Below are 16631 nucleotides of genomic sequence, written 5' to 3'. Positions count from 1 at the left end.
CAAACTTATTCGGATTTCTCATGTTATTGTACCAAATATGGTTTGTCGTGATAATTCACATACTTCTGATGGAATTTCTTACAACTCTGAGAACAAAATGTTGAATGAGTCAAATCATGATCAAAAGCCAGATTCAGTTTTGGTAGATGCAGAATTCCCTGATGATCCATTATTCTCTAATGAAACTCTTATTCAATCTGAGGAAAATATTTCAGAGAAATCGAATTCTGATATCATGTCAAGTGTCAGTGGTCCTCACAATCAATTTATCTCTAATGATATTCCTAATGAATGTGACAAATATGTTCCTAATGAGTCGAACTCTAGTCACATTTCCGATGTTCTCGTATCAGATGTTGCATATTCTCACGAACAATGTGTTTCGAGTAGAATCCCTAGTCAGTGGTACGATGAATCAGATGGGAAAGCAAAATTTCCCGAAGCAACCAGAGAACCAGTTTGCCCAGATGTGAAGTTTGCACAGACAGAGAATCCAAATCAATTTCAAGATTATCCTAATGAATATGAGGCAGATGAATGTTTTCTATTCGATTGTTTCGCAGGTAAATCAAGCCTAGTTAAATCACATGTGTTAATTACATATATCAATGCATATCCATCTGTATATTCTAATATGAATAACAAAAAGTATATGTATCATGATTTTTATTCAAGTCAAAGTCACATGATGGAATACCTCAAATCATATATCAGTGTTTATTCCCAAATACTCACATGCAGTAGTCGATGCGTAAGATTTGAGAAGATAATGCAAATTGGGAACGTCATATTGGCTAAAACATTGCGAATCAAGGACCCAACATTATTTCGTGGGGGAGGATATTGTTGGAAAGTCCATGATGCAAATTCTAAATATCAATGGTTTCACTACACAACCGACATGCTGATTGTATACAATTCTAGAACCCAGGTGAGTCTGTTCCAATTTCCGTTGTTAATTCTAATACTAATGAGTGCATTCTAGATAATACAGAGTGTACATTCAATACACCATCGGACAGATGTAGGATGAACTTAAGAAGATGACAAACAATCGATTACAGACACTTACACTTCAATTCGAGCTGTGGCGGATGTGATGTTTAAATAAATCAATGACTTCTTCGTATTGATGACTGTTGTAATTTTGAATTCCAAATACAATACATTCGTTCGGGCTCATCTAATACTTCTTGATTACATTGCGTTATTCCGGGGATTACTAGTTTATACTACAATTCAAATACTTCTAATTATCATAGTATTTTAGAGTGATGCGAATTTTCAAATTACAAATCAGTGTTACCAGTGGTTTACGTCTTTAGTGGGCAGATTTTCGAAGTATTCATAATAGTGTAAGATGGTTTCGAATAAGACTGTTATTCAGTGATCAAATATCATCGTTCCTTCATAATGAATAGATATCTATAACAACTAACGATATTGCCTAATAATGGTGAAGTAGAAATTTGTGGATATGTCCATGGTACATTTCATTATTCTCGATTACAGTATCTCTTCAAATCCTGAAAAAAATTGACTTCATGTAATTGTATTTGCCGATGGTTAATTATATCATCCTATTTGGAGTGGTTTACTGAATTTTTGAATATTTCCGTTATTTATGGGAATCGTTAATTATTATATTTTGTTGAAGTTTTGGTCGTCTTTATTCTCACTTTTAGTTCCTCAGTCTGTAATACAATAGCCTTCTTTCTCCCTCATCCAGTTTTAACAGTTTATTTATAAGGACTCATCTTCGTGAAAACGACTTCTGATTGTCAATCTCATTCTACATTGAGAATAGAATCTCACACCTGTATAAACTTGGTCTTTTCTACTTGCACCCAGCATATGAAACTGTTTAATAAATATTAATTGCTACATGCATAAATACTATTTATAATGGAAGCTTTCTGAATAATAAATATATTTTGTTCTTCGTTAGTGAGTATTAACATCTCTAAATGAATGGTTTCAATGCCGGTGAATAGAGATTATAGTATAAAATTTCACTAATTTTAGTGATCACAATATGATACACTGATTATACCTTTTATTATGACTAATATATTGTTGATCATTGACTCTACCTAATCAACTTATATATCTGCAGTAATAAGTGAACTACTAATAACCTAATAATAAATAATCTGTTTCCCTGATTCTTTGAGATTTCATAGGAAATTTCCTTCATTTTCTTAGAATTCAAAGCTAATATATCTAGAGAATAGTAAAATAAAATTGAACCAAAAGTAGTTACACATGATTACATTATAGAAATTTGGTGTGATTTGAATTGACTGGTATCGATCAATCTCTTGAATTAATGAAATCGGTATAGCCTATAGGTAATTGTTCACAAATCGAGATTATCCAGACAGGATGGCGCCTAGCAAATGAGTATCAGAAGACAAGATGCCTCACCAGTGAAAATAAGGCGTTTTATATAACAATGTGAAGCATATCTAGAAAATATTTTTTTAAAAAATAAACATAATTAAAATTCATTTGAAACATATGTAATTATTGACTTTTACTTTTGTAGGTCAATTAACGGGCTATGAAATTTAGTTCTGATTAGCAAGTCCATATATCTTTTTGTTGTTATATCGCATAAACAGAGATAATTAGAATGTAACACTTGATAATTCTATACTACTTAAGTACAAATTAAAGGAAATTAATGAATATATTTTGCAATGTAATATCACAGAAAATCATCATTAGTAAATGTGAAAGAGAAATGATATCGTTGTCCAGATCGAATGATCATTCTTATGCGAAAGAAACTCAAGTAGAAAAACAAAAGTTATACAACTGTACAAAACCCAGTAATGAATTCACTTGAAAGATACATTAACTTTAAAATGGAACTGCTAATAACTATTGTGACAAAATAGTAAACAACAAACGTAACTAATTATAATGTTATCACCTAAAACCCTCTTTGTCATAAGGGCTTTCATGTGATTGATATGATCAAAGTAATCATTTATTCTGAAGTGTTAAACACAAGACCACCGATTTACAGAATACTAATGAAAATATTTATTATTATCTGTGTACAAAACGTTCTATCAAAATAGTATGATGATTAGTTACTTGTCGGTGTTATATCCCGAACTTAGATTCTTAGTATGTCACGTAATACTTGAGCACTCGAACGCTAGAACCCTCCAAAATCGCAAAATGAGAAGACAGAAGACTAGTAGGTAGGAATGTTATTCTAAACAGTGTCAAATATAGTACAAAAATCCCATGTACTTATAGTTTTTGGCTGAAAGTAAATCATCATTTCGGACAGCCAATAGGCACATAGGGGGTCCTTTTTATTCATCCAATAGGGAAGTTACAAATCGACATTCTAGGATGTTCCTCTAGCGGTGATTGGATGGAATGTCTTTGACTCTTTCTATGCTTCTTGAGGTTTTCTAAAGTTTGCCAACAAGCCATCCTTACAGTCGGTTAACAAACCAATAGTCAGAAACATCTTAATATACATGATTGATACTTGTCAAATTAAATTAGCGTCATAATTCTGTGTAACCATACTATAGGGCCGACGTAATTGAAATTAAGTAAATAACTTAATTTTTGAGTAAAACTAAAAAGGTAATAACATTCATCTTAAATCATGTTAAATGGTTTATGAAAAATATTATTTTACAGTCCATAGAACTCTTATACTTAGTGCAAAAAAATCATTATTTTTCCAATACAGAAAATAAATGACTGTGAAATTATTAACGATCGAATGTCCTCTATTCTCGATAAAGATTATAAATAAACAGTAAATCAATGGTTTTTCTACAACTTTTTTTGTTCAAAACAAACCCCCAAATACATTTTTTTAATCAGTAACTGACTGAATAATAGACTTGTTTGTGTTATAAGAATGCTAAAACAAATCGATTATTATGCGCAACTTTCCCATTTCATTGTTGCGATACTCCATTTTATTTCTTTACCATTCGACGAATTTGTGGGTGGTAACGAGGATTCAATAAACTATTTTTGTCTATAAAAGGATCTAAAAATAAATATTTTTGCTTAATATCTTCAATATTATATAAAAAAGCTGATAGTAATCCTAGGAAAATACATAAGCTTTCTACGACCACAACAATCACAGAAGTTGCTTACATTTCTAGCGAAATCAAATCGATTTATACATTCACTTAACTGGATAAGATCATCAATATGAGGTTGTGGAGATCGTTGGATTTCTTTGAAATCACGATTCGATCTAAGTTAGACCATCATTGAAAACATGGTAGCACTGGACGCGCGTTAGATTGAAGTTTCTGGGTTCGATTACCATGTCTGAGATCTTAGATGCCCACTGCTGAGGAGTCCCATACTAAGAAGAAATGGTCTCCCAGTGCTTCCAAGTTTCCAGCCGTGATATGACTTAGATTTGTTCACATTTTTAATGTATAAGATTATTTTACAATTCTCAAGTCAATTTCTAGTGTATTAAAAATTATCCCAGTAATATTACTATACTCGTAATTTCTGATGAGACGATTTGAAGCTTATTAGTTAAAAAAAAGTAAGATGAGTGAAAGATAATCAATCTTCAAGGTATATTGTCACTCTTATTAATTTGACAATCGAAACGGACTTGACATCACTTCAATGGATGAATGATTAGGTTATAAATCTTGAGATAAACCTAGATATTAGTCTAGATCGAATGATGCATTTTCTTTTTTTCATCTGAATAGTAATCCTGACTTAACAGTTTTCATGTATTTTTTCATTCAACTTGACTACTATAATAAATAAACATCCAACAAGGTATAAATGAGGTAGCTTATTTTCATCTTGAAATTTTATAGGTTATTATAATATTCATCTTTTGATTATTGTTTAATAACAATATTATTTATTCACTTGATCACAATATTAGTCCGTTTCAAAGAGATTTAATTCTTTTTCAATTTGAAGGAGACCAGATGAAACTTTTGATGGTCATTTCATAAAAAGAAGAGTATGTTTAAATACAAACGATGTGAAATATTAAACCAAAAAGAAAAAAAATTTAGTGGACAAGTAGTTATAAACATAATAGTAAATTATTTTCTTCAACATTATTCATAATTACTGCTTGTATAGCCAATTAACAAAAATATTTGGTATAATTTTAAGAAATAGTAACAATAGTTTGTATTAACATATTAATATATAATTACTTATGCCTGTTACCCTTCATGGAGGAGCGAAGTCAACTCACCAGCATTCTCCATTAAACTTTGTCCTGGGTAATCCTTTCTAGTACTTTCCAGTTGTGATCCATCCTTTTCATGTCTGTTTTCAGTTCGTATATATGTATATATATATATATATATATATATATATATATATAACAAGTACGCCACCCTCCTGAAGCAATTTAAAAATGGAATAGCCGCCCTGAGGCAAGCTCCTCAGAGTCGTAGTAGTTTCATTTCTCAGACAGCTTTTATCCTGTGCCTAATTACACTGTTTCTGCTGTAGCCCAGATTTTAGTATAAAATAAAAAAAAGTTAGAGCCTATGAATAATTGAATAATATTAGATCATCATTGCGTTATTCTGACGTCCATTTTTGCCTTCCTTTCGTATTATTTATAAACAGTTAATGCCTTGATCTAAAGGTTTGTTATATACCTCTGTGTACTGTCGAGACTCTATGAATGAGACACTCTCAAAAAACTCAAAAGGGATGTTATGCTTCATACATGTCCTGACAACTTTATTCTCTTTATATTATTATCAACATGCCAATCATGAAAACTATACGCTACATTGCTAGGACACATGGGAACATAGCCACAATAATGGCCAACAGCCTCGAGTGTATGAAACTTCGTGCCGCCAGTGTATGACACAGTGGCTAATGTTTATGCTAATTTACCCTAAGCATAAAGCATATAGCGTTAAATAGATCCCAAAAAACTAGTTCTGTGAATCTTCGACAGTGATACTGATCCCACTAGTTTTAACGGACGCACCCTGGCTGAAGGCGCTCGGACAAATATCCGCACCAGGTCACCATTGGGTAACCCGTGCTACGCATCCCCTGCAACTGCTAGCCAGCTAAGATCATATACACCTGGACAAATGGAATACCTTCCAAATGTACCTCCAAAATCCCTCATTCGTGACTTCTATTTGACCGGTTTTTAGGTTATTGATTGTGAATGCATTGCGAATAACAGCGGTGTCAAACAGTGAATATCAGTAACATCTTTAGTGATGAGCCCGACGTGATCTTGTACACTAAAATATTAACATTGTTTCTGTTGCCTGTTGTAACATAACAAATTTGTTACATATCGTGATATTCCAGCTGTGTTCTCGGATTTTTAAAAATATTTGTATACTTTATTCTTAATATATCTGGACACATACCCAAGAGCCTTACGCTCCCACCTCGCAACTCACGTCATTCTGGCCTGACAATATAGAGGCCTGGTAGTGCTTTACAGAGGCGGGTTTAACAGGTACGATAAACCTATTATATTTATTGATGACAGCTCTGAGCCTCATGACAATTTTAAAAAGGATTCTGAAGGTTACCAGAACCCTCTGTACTGCGATTTGTTCTCTCAAACTAAACATCACTGACACAAAACGAAATTACAGATGTCTGTATTACTCTCACTCATCTTCATAAAACACATCATGATCATTTTCTACACTCTCCAAAGAGGCCCATTACGATAAACGTCTGCTTTTAGACTGTGAGATATAGATAACACTTAGGGGTGTTGGCACCACAACACTCGTGGTCAATCTTTCAAAAATTTCAGGAAACCCTGAAGTTCCTCTAACCCCAAAACTTACGACAGGATAAACCTTCAGGGACAACCCCTCTCCAGCATGCGTTAATGGCAGCCGTAGCCGTTGGATGTGGACGTCTGTTGTGCGTAACCGTTGTTATTGTTATAACGTACGAATTTGCCCTCTTAATATATATATATATATATACGTCCAATGATACAGGAAATACGTACGAGCAGTCTTGGGTGCAATCCGGTCCTTCCTATCTGCCTAGCCCAGCCCGTTAAGTCCAGAACACAAATAACAGCCTCGGCAATATGAATCATTATTCACAAGCATACTAGGTTTATATACTAACCAAACAGACCAAATTATACCAAAAAATAGAAAGATAACATTTGTACAATAATTGGTCAATGTGGCTGTAGATAGGGGGAAAGTAATCAATAACGATAGTTCAAAGGTCAAAATGAAGGTTATGATAAAAGGAACACGAATACGATTAGGTCAGTTATTTAACAACTATACAATAGGAAATAGGCATATTACATTTGTCCATAAATAGACCTCAGATTTACCATTCATAATTCGCCAGGGGATATAACAGTTATGACGAAAGTTCTCTAGTACATCAAATTGGTGCAAAGTAGGCCTCGTTCTCACAAACAATGACAATCATCTGCAAGGCACAGTTTTTGATTCACAGGCTGTGAAAGACAAATCGGACACCACTTTCGGTTAAAGGCATATTCATCTTAACGTGAGTTTAGATAAACGCATCCGCTTGATTTTTTTGTTGTAAACGAGTAAATGATGATCATCGTCACAGACCTGCTACAAAATGACACACATGACGACCCAAGTGAACTTAGAAACTACCTTTTTGTTTACACATTTCCATCCCCTAATATTAGACAATAACCGGTGACTATGGAACATATAATCGATCCGATACACAACAAGTATACCGAACCGTGCAAAACACGATTGCACGCTGTCTAAAGAAACTGTGGCATTTTTCCTTGCTGAGCTGAATTAATAATTTTCATCGACCTTTACGGACCAAGGCTACAGCTTTCATTTAAATTGAACTAACTTAAGTCAAAACAAAATCAAGAATACCATTTTCTTTAAAAACGTTTTTTCATATGTACTTTTATTGGTGTTTTTGTCTATCTAACTTTAGGATTTAACAGTCCACGGTTCAACCTTTTTGTTACATGTTTTTTTGGACTCGTGCTTTTATTCACAAATCATTCGAAAGCCTCTGATTAGTGAATAGACAGCCCTCCAAACAAGCTCAAAGTTGACTGACATGGACTAAAGGAGGAAGGGTCGATTTCAAGGAGGTCTGTAAGAAATGGAAAGTAAAAAAGATTTCTCCTGCCCCCTGTAGCGGCCAGGAAACGCCTGGAAAACCTTATCGTAAGTTTGCAGTGGTGTTTTCTTCTAATCACACAATTTTCAAAGCTGGGGAGATTCACATTCCACAAGTAACACTAAGAGCAGGTGAATACGGGAAGAGAGAATCAAAATGGCATGGCTTGGTTATGTAGGCATGGTCACTCTGTGAGTAACCTACTGTATTTTTTATTGAATACAATGCTCTCTATTCAGCTAAATTTTGTTCTTCGGAAGCGTCAGACGTCGTACCGCTGGTTATCACGATAGGACGAGTCAGTATGGACTAGATTAGATAGTCGTATCATGACAAATCTACAATTCTGTGATTAGGTCTATCATTAAAGTAGTGCTAATACCAAAGGAGACCATATTTCCAAACGTTTACATTATTGTAGAGGAAAAACAACAACGTTAACACCCAAGTTATCGACAATCATTCTGGATCACACAGTGTGCGTAGTGTGACTGTGATTACTACTTCAGTGAGAGATGATGGGTCAGTTGTCTTTTACAAAGTCAACGAGAATGAAATCTCAGAACCTAGAACGCACTTTGAGCCTGACAGTGAGTTAGCAAAAGATATAACCCGTAGGATCATCTCTGGGGTCACCTTGATGAAGATTTATAATCCCAGTAGTCAAACGAAGTTGAAAGAAAGTCAAACCACAATACTAAAAGCCGTGCCGAAATCCGTTAATAAAGGGAAGTTAACACTACAGAATGGACACACAATAAAGGGGTCAGGAGTTTTTGTTCCTAAAGACTTGCCGCTTGTGGACCGCATAAAAGAAACAAGAAGATGCAACAGATCTAAAACCAAGATTAGATGCTGGCAATAAAAACTTAAGAACAGTAAATCTACAGTTGTTGAGGCTTCGACAGAATGTGGAGCTGAAGACAGTTTGGTTGAGGAACGTAGCAATTTGGATAGTTTTATGGTCAGTTAGATAAGTACCCAATGCTCGTTCGTCATAAGCTCGAACACTAGCTAAAGAGAGACTGCGAAAGGTTAAAATATCTGATTTACAGAAACGCGAATTTCATGCATGACGAAAGACTGGTCAAACTAGACCTATCTCCCTGACAATATGAAAGAACTGGAAGTGACTTGATCACAGTTTTGAAATTGCCTGGTAATGAATTTGCATGTGATATTATATCATTTTTTCGCCCCCCCCCGAAGTAGAGAACTTACAAAGATACTAAAAAATTTCACAAGTTCAGAACTAATTACTTGTCAGCTGACTATCGGCTTTCCCGTCAAATCATCTGCGAAAGTGATTCCTTACTTCAACAAATGACCAAGGCTGCATCCGAAGACGCTTTCAAAGAAAAGTCGTATCAACCACGACTTTCATAACAAAGACAAACCACATCGTCTCTTTTCCTTTCCAAACTTAAACTGATTGCCATATGAACTGGGAAGTATTCAACATCACATGACGACTAAAAGACCAAATACACTCTCAAAAGAGAGATGACTAGCTCCTGAAATGCCAAGGCTGACTAGAAACGTATTCTATCATAGAGCCGATTTAGGAATTATGCATTCATCAAACACCCTAAGGACATCCCCTTTGTCTACTTACTTTATTACCAGAATACTTGCTTATTTACTGACCCAAACCTGCCACGCCTCATGGGGCACAGGCCCAACTAGTTTTCTGCAACCAACTCTGCCGATTGCGCGATTTCGGTGCACGTCAAATTAATACATGATTCTTTACTGAGGATAACAGTGTTCCTTAACTGACAGGACTGTTTTAGAAATTAACTCCTATACGCACTTGTCTTGGTATATTCTGTTTCTTCTGCATTTGCACAGTCTTTTTAAAACCTATTTTACACAATTTTGCATCTTTTACATGACCATCGTTAAATACTAACGAAAAATAAATGAATGAATCATGTACTTTTATTACATGTATTCTTATTGGATAATTATTACGTAGCTATTCCGTATATATTCATATTTTCATTTTATTGATTACTGCTGTACGATCTACTATCCTCAAGTTATACTCAATCTATTAGTTACAGTCTCTCACAGCCACTTATGACTTGGTTTTGTACAATCGATATTTCCTACTTTATGGTGCGGTATGACTTGCTTGTATATACGTTGTGTATATCTAGAATACACGATTTATATAGTGAAATCTGGGGTTGTGTTCTAGACTCAGCTGGAGGGGCGAGGAAAGAAGAACCAATATGAACTCAAAGTTAGTTATAAGCTGCTCGTGCCGGTTAATAAGTCATTGGTTTGGCACAGTATAAATGTCATATAAGTCGGTCTTCTAATTGGTTATCAAGTCACGTGATAATTAGCAGAGCAGAAGTCCCCTTAATGATCAACAGCACAGATTTACTGGAATTTCTAGAATTATGGAATCTACTTGTGTATTAAGTGTTATAAGTTTATGTGTAACAGTACCAGAGCCAAAGATAGTTAAAAGCCTGTTAAACACACAAAGGTCTGTGCTATTCTCATATTCTATATGTTTCCTTTGGGGGACGAACTTTCGTTCCATTATCACAGAGTAACAAAAAAGTATATGATAAACGACCCTTAACAAATAATTTATTTCAAGTTTTATCCGACATTATGGCTTTAATTTATTTGATGCCCGTATCAAGTCGCCTTTCCCTTCGTATTTGGGCCATGAAGACGTATATAGCTGTACAAAACAGGTTAAATCTCAATAAATAAAGGTATCATATATAAAGACCAATGACTACGAAGCAAAGCCTCTGCTTCATGACTCAGTTTATACATCTATGTGATTTATCGCAGTTAATCACCCCAGAACTTAACAACATTCGGTAAACATCTCAGTGGCCAGTGGTCTGTCGTGCGACACAGAAACTGCTGAATGTTTGGTGCATCTAATGCTCAGTAAAATTTTATTGGCCAGAAACGTATATTTTTAAGTTCCAGGTATATATGGTGAATCCACAGATATCAATTGGTATACGAGATCAGAGTGCAGAACCCTATCAAAGATCTGAATTAGATACTCCAGAAACACGCCAAAATCAACGTAGTAAAATACAGATTCAGATTTGTGTAGTAAGAACAGAAAGACTACGGCCTATGTTGTTCTTTTTCAAGTATGCTTGTATGGGAATCTAGTCTTCTATTGGATGAGTCAAATGAAGAGACATAAACCATCGCTTTGAGTTACAGGTTCCAAGAACTTGTAGTAGGCGTCGTGTCGCGATTAGGTATGATCAGTACTACAGAAAGATTGCGTGCCAGATATTGGGTTGGATCGCTCCGTAAGCGGAAAGCCAGAAGGCTCTTGATCGTTGCAACAAGATATATCTGTACATCGTGGTATCGAAAGAATATCAAGATCGTGCCAAAGTTTACATGCTCAACCAACGAGGGTATGCGAGTTCGTGCAGGGTCAAAAACAACGAAAGAGTGTGTGCGTGTTGTGCACTCAAACAAACTAGTAGAGTAAAACAATCACTGATAACATTGGTTACAATAATAATTGTTTCCATTATATCAATCGCGTCCTCGTCATAAGAGTATTTCACTACAAATTAATGGCTGTGTAAAATCCTGTATGTCACAAGTGTTTTGCTCTTTATTGGCTTTTCTACTTGCCTTCCCTAAGACTCAATGCTGGGGCACAGATTCTTCGTCTATGCTTTACCTACTAACCCTCATGTCCTTAATCTGTATGTAGACACACTTTGTCGTATTGATAGGCATCAGTCGCTCTTTAGACTAGCTAATCACAATGTTTAAGTTTGCCTGAAGTGCGCATGCATCTGCGTCTCCTGTTGTCTCACCAGATTTTCACATCGGCGTATATTGGCATTGGGGGCTCAACTATACTTTGGAGTTCTTACATGCAGTCTAAAAAGTAAAGGATCCAATACGGAGTCTTGTGGTACTGAACTAGTTTCCATGAGGGGCATTTGGGATTGATTCTTACTTTCTGTCTACGACCTATCAAGAATTCTTCGATCCATTTCAGGAAATATCTGGCATGTTAGGGGTTGCTCAGTTTCACGAGTAGTCTGTTTTTTGACTCCTTATCACATGCTCTGTTGAAGTCTATGAAGAAAGCATCCATGGTAGACGATATATCTGGTAAGTCGTATAAAGGTGGACCGAGGTCCCTTAACTTACTCACGCCAACTAGATCAAAAATCACTGACTTATCACGATGTTATTCATAATTTTGGTGGTCCGACCTTATTTTTTCTCCCCTCTACAACTTATTACATGATTGGGCAATCCCCGAGTTCTCGAAATCAAAATGAATAGTTTTAAGTATTGATTCAACCACAAGAGTTTGTGGTGGGTCCCAGCAAAAGATCTTATCAAAGATACAACAATGCACAAAGTTACCGATGACATACCAAAAAGAATCATCACTGCAAACCTAAGTGTCTGTTTATGAGCAAGATGCAACAAATTACAGTTATAAACCTTTTGATAGGGGTGAAGATACGACTAGTATACTGATTTTACAACCTGCTGCCAGTAGCATCTTCTATATTCGAAGCTTTCCCGACCAATGAAAATCAGACGAGAAGTGGTAGGAAAGATATATTTGATACGTTACCAATATATCGAGAGGCGTTTGTTCTTAGCTATCTAGTGAAACGTAGGAGCAATGTCCCACGCTGAGTCGAAACGTGATCTGTTACGGATGCATGACCGAAATCCTTCAGTTAAACAAGTCCACTTAAACAACGTGGTCAGCATCCAATGTGGAACACTTAATGAGCTATTGATTTTGGGGAATTATTTACAGCTACAACCACTTTCCAAAGAAGTTATCGTCAAATTTATTACTTTTTGCTGACGATATGAAACTTTGGAGAGATATACACAATCAAGGGGGTGAACTAGCACTTCAGAAGGATCTGACTCGACTTCAGTGTTGAGCATATGACAACGGACTTACTTTTAACACTTCAAAGTGTGAAATAGTACACTTGATTGATGTTGCATACTACAGCTACAACTTAGGAAACTTCTCTCTATAAGTATCCCAAGTCGAAAAAGATTCAGCGGTGCCAGTATTCTAAGATTTGAAGTCTTGCTCTTACTGCAACAAAAATGCTTTCCGAGTAAACCTACCACTACTAATATTGTAGCGCATAGTCGGCCAGTTCTATGGAAGAACTTTCCACAAAATCTTCAACCATTCTATTCGTCTTCATTTAGAGTACGAAAACATAGTATTTCCTACCTCACTCCAAAAGGATGAAGACATTCTGGAAATTATCCAACGGCGAGCCACGAAATCAGTTCGGAGCCTAAAATTCAAGCCTTAAAAGGAGCTCCTCCAATCACTGGACCTTTGCTCATTAGAGTACAGACATCTTGAAAGTGACCTTCTTGTGGCTTGCAGCATCTTAAACGCTTCTGGACAACCCTCTTAAATACCTAATTAAGCTTAGTATCAACACAAACCTTAGGCGTAACTTCCAGAAACAGGAGATACGACGAAGAAGAACGGACTGTAGGCAAACCTTTTCCCTAAAAGTAGTCATATGATGGAAGTCGTTGACGGATAAGCTAGTTCAAGAGACTTCGTAGGATTCCTTTAAGAAAAATCTTGACATATTCTTGAGGACTAAGGACAGTATCTTACCATGAATTACAAACATTTTTCGTTTCCCTCTTTTTTCGATAATATACATCGGTTCCTGCCTAGAACTTTCAGCGATCCATTGATACTAGATACAGAAGCTTGTTAGGCAAAACATTCTTCTGTTCCGTCCAGAAACATTTGGACCTAAACACTTTCTGCGTTATTCCTTGAGTATTGCTAACTTTTCAGAAATCTAGTGGCGGCAATTTTGGAGCTTGCGCGTTGTCATCAGTTTGCTTACTCATGTTTAACCCTTATTCGTCTAATGGAGGGTAAGTGCCCAAGTATACTCACTTTGAGTTACTTTAGGACTGTTATGGGAATTGCTGGAAATGATTTCTCCCTCATAGCTTCTGACACTCGTCTATGCGATGGTGATTTTGTTATTCTCTCTAGAAACTCTCCTCGATTGTTCAAATTGTAAGTAACTATTTATTATTGACATGTATCAGGGGTCCCGGTAATATACTAGGGTGCGCCGGATTTCACGGGGATGTTTTGACATTGACCAAATTGTTAGAAAATAAAGTGAAAGTCAGTCCTGTTTTCGTATGAGTAATATTTTGCAAATGTAGACGTTTCGTTATGACCATGGAAAAAACATTTCGACGAAAGCACTAGCCGGTCTTTTGTCTGTGACTCTTTATAACAGACGGTTCTTCCCATTTTATGTAAGCAATGTACTAGTAGGTCTGGATGAAGGCCGTGGTGTGCTATACAGTTATGATCCTGTAGGATCATATGAATCTGAAGGGTACCGGGCCTCCGGTAGTTCTTCGGCAATTCTGCAACCGTTTCTGGATAGCACGGTGAGTTTGCTCTTTTAGATTTATTTATTTCTTAAAGGTTGGCAATAAGACCTCGAAATACCACGTGTCACGTTTGGACAAGGAAACAGCGGTTAAACTTACTCATGATATATTTATCAGCGCTGCAGAAAGAGACATACAATGTGGGGATAGTGTTATAATCTGCACAATCACTAAAGATGGGTTGAGTGAAGTCTCTTACCCATTGAGACGCGACTGAAAAACTATTCCGGGACTTTGTATTTCACATTTCCAGTACCGTTTGTAAAGTAATTGTTCTCTGAATTTTTTCATAGGGCAACCATCGTGCTCTAAATAGTTTAATCCAAGTCTCATTTCTGTTGTCAAAGTTTTATTCGTGACTCTCTAAACAGATATAAAAACTTCAATAAAGGTATTCTATGGCAAGCTTCTGGGGAACTCATGCCTATCCTGTCACTTGCTAAATATAAAGAGTGCCAAGAGTATTAGTCGGTACGTTTCACCAAAACTATCCTACAACATTTAAGTCTTTAAGATTTGGGAAATATGAGCCTGACTTAACAAATCGTTACTATCAACGATCGGAATTCATATAATTTCAGTAGCGTTTTCCGTGTATTTTTAATAGGATTATAAGTGAATCCTAGCAGTTTGCTATATTACTTTAGCCCATCACACTATATGTTTGTACCCTCACCCTGCTCTGAAATGCAGCTTGTCGGCTACAACACATTCAAGTTGCAGCCGTACACTCCACATCACTTACCCCGGTCTATCCAACCAGGTAGCATGACTAGCTTTAAGAGCAAGTGTACTAACCTACACTCACTTATTCAACTCGATTCAATCACTATTTAGGTAGATGATCAATGTAACTAGCCTTCATATCAGCCATTCGTGTGCAACGTAGAACCTATCACATGTGTTCATCAGTCCAAATTGCCATACAACATTAGCACAGCGAGATAAAACTATCAAGACAAATCCCGTAATAGTTGTAATAACAGTATCGTTAGTGACAGGAAAGTTAAGTATAGAGAACGAGGAAAAGGTATAAGACAGTCTACAAACCTAGGGTTCAACGTAAGGGAAAGCGTGAATGAGCCTGTACCATTGCAAACGATTCTGAGTCATGTCACTTAAAGTACCTAGCCATTGACTCAGAGAACTACACAGAGCCTATCCAGGTAGTCTACACTGACAAACACCCCTCAGTTCAACTGTAAATCGCTCCATTTTCCGTTGCTACGTTTCAATTTGACCGCCCATAGCCCTCTCCTACAGTGGATATACCCCGTCAAGTTAGTCAGTGGTTGGATACACCTAACCATCTCGGTCGGTAGAGATTCACTACCTCAACTGATTTGCGACCCCTTCTCAGTACTCTGCACCTAAGAACAGCGTTGCTAACTTGATGGTCTCAAAATACACGGGATTATATTATCTGTGTATTGATACAGTAAGTGATTCCCCTGGTAAGAGATTGACCCCTGTAAAGTCGGGCGACCAAAAGCCTTACCTCTAGAAAAGTATCTACGAGAAAGTAAAATAAATGTGGAAATCCCTGAGAAACAACTCAGGACTGGTGATTCTGATGAGTCTTCACGTATTTCTAACTATAGGGGATATGTCTACAGGCGTCGCATCCATTTTTATCTATGTTGTATGGCTTAGTAAATTAAGCGCATCTACAAAAGCACGTTTGCATACTTGCACAAGTTCGGATCACAACTAATAGACAAACTAAAACGGCACCTCCGAGGTCTTATAATGTTGAAATACTTCCCGACCGTAATGTTTGTTGAGAATTTTACCTCAAACTGATTAGTAGTATTGTTTTTGAAATACCAAGTATCCAACTTATTATGTTACTAGTCTTTATATTGGAGAGTCAAGAACGTTTCGTTTGGTTATTCACGTTTAGATGCAACTACTGGGAGAATTCGGGCCATTTTTCATTTAGCTTCGAAGATACAATAATGTAGATGAAGTACTTTTATGTAAACCATGATAACGACCACGTAGCATTTTATGCTAAACAG

The 16631-nt window shown here is 36.2% G+C and overlaps 1 protein-coding gene across 1 annotated transcript; it reads left to right on the top strand.

The window, feature by feature from the left end:
* The first annotated feature begins 13994 nt into the window (after positions 1-13994).
* On the top strand, positions 13995-15468 carry Smp_025800 (proteasome subunit beta 1 (T01 family)). Its single transcript, XM_018793946.1, has 5 exons — positions 13995-14070; positions 14108-14218; positions 14251-14332; positions 14374-14607; positions 14645-15468. Exons 1-5 carry the CDS (start codon positions 14042-14044, stop codon positions 14825-14827), a joined length of 639 nt encoding a protein of 212 aa, XP_018648407.1. The 5' UTR covers positions 13995-14041; the 3' UTR covers positions 14828-15468.
* The last annotated feature ends 1163 nt before the right edge of the window (positions 15469-16631 follow it).

Source organism: Schistosoma mansoni, chromosome 1 (genome assembly GCF_000237925.1).
Source record: "Schistosoma mansoni strain Puerto Rico chromosome 1, complete genome".
Lineage (NCBI taxonomy): Eukaryota > Metazoa > Platyhelminthes > Trematoda > Strigeidida > Schistosomatidae > Schistosoma > Schistosoma mansoni.
This window is presented reverse-complemented; position numbering and strand designations above follow the sequence as displayed.

What these genes read in the sequence shown, in the direction of transcription:
- Smp_025800 (XM_018793946.1), top strand. Translation starts at nt 14,042, where the DNA reads ATGTTTAACCCTTATTCGTCTAATGGAGG. An exon ending in TCTCCTCGATTGTTCAAATT is followed by an intron (nt 14,219 to 14,250) that starts GTAAGTAACTAT and finishes GACATGTATCAG; the next exon opens with GGGTCCCGGTAATATACTAG. An exon ending in AACCGTTTCTGGATAGCACG is followed by an intron (nt 14,608 to 14,644) that starts GTGAGTTTGCTC and finishes TATTTCTTAAAG; the next exon opens with GTTGGCAATAAGACCTCGAA.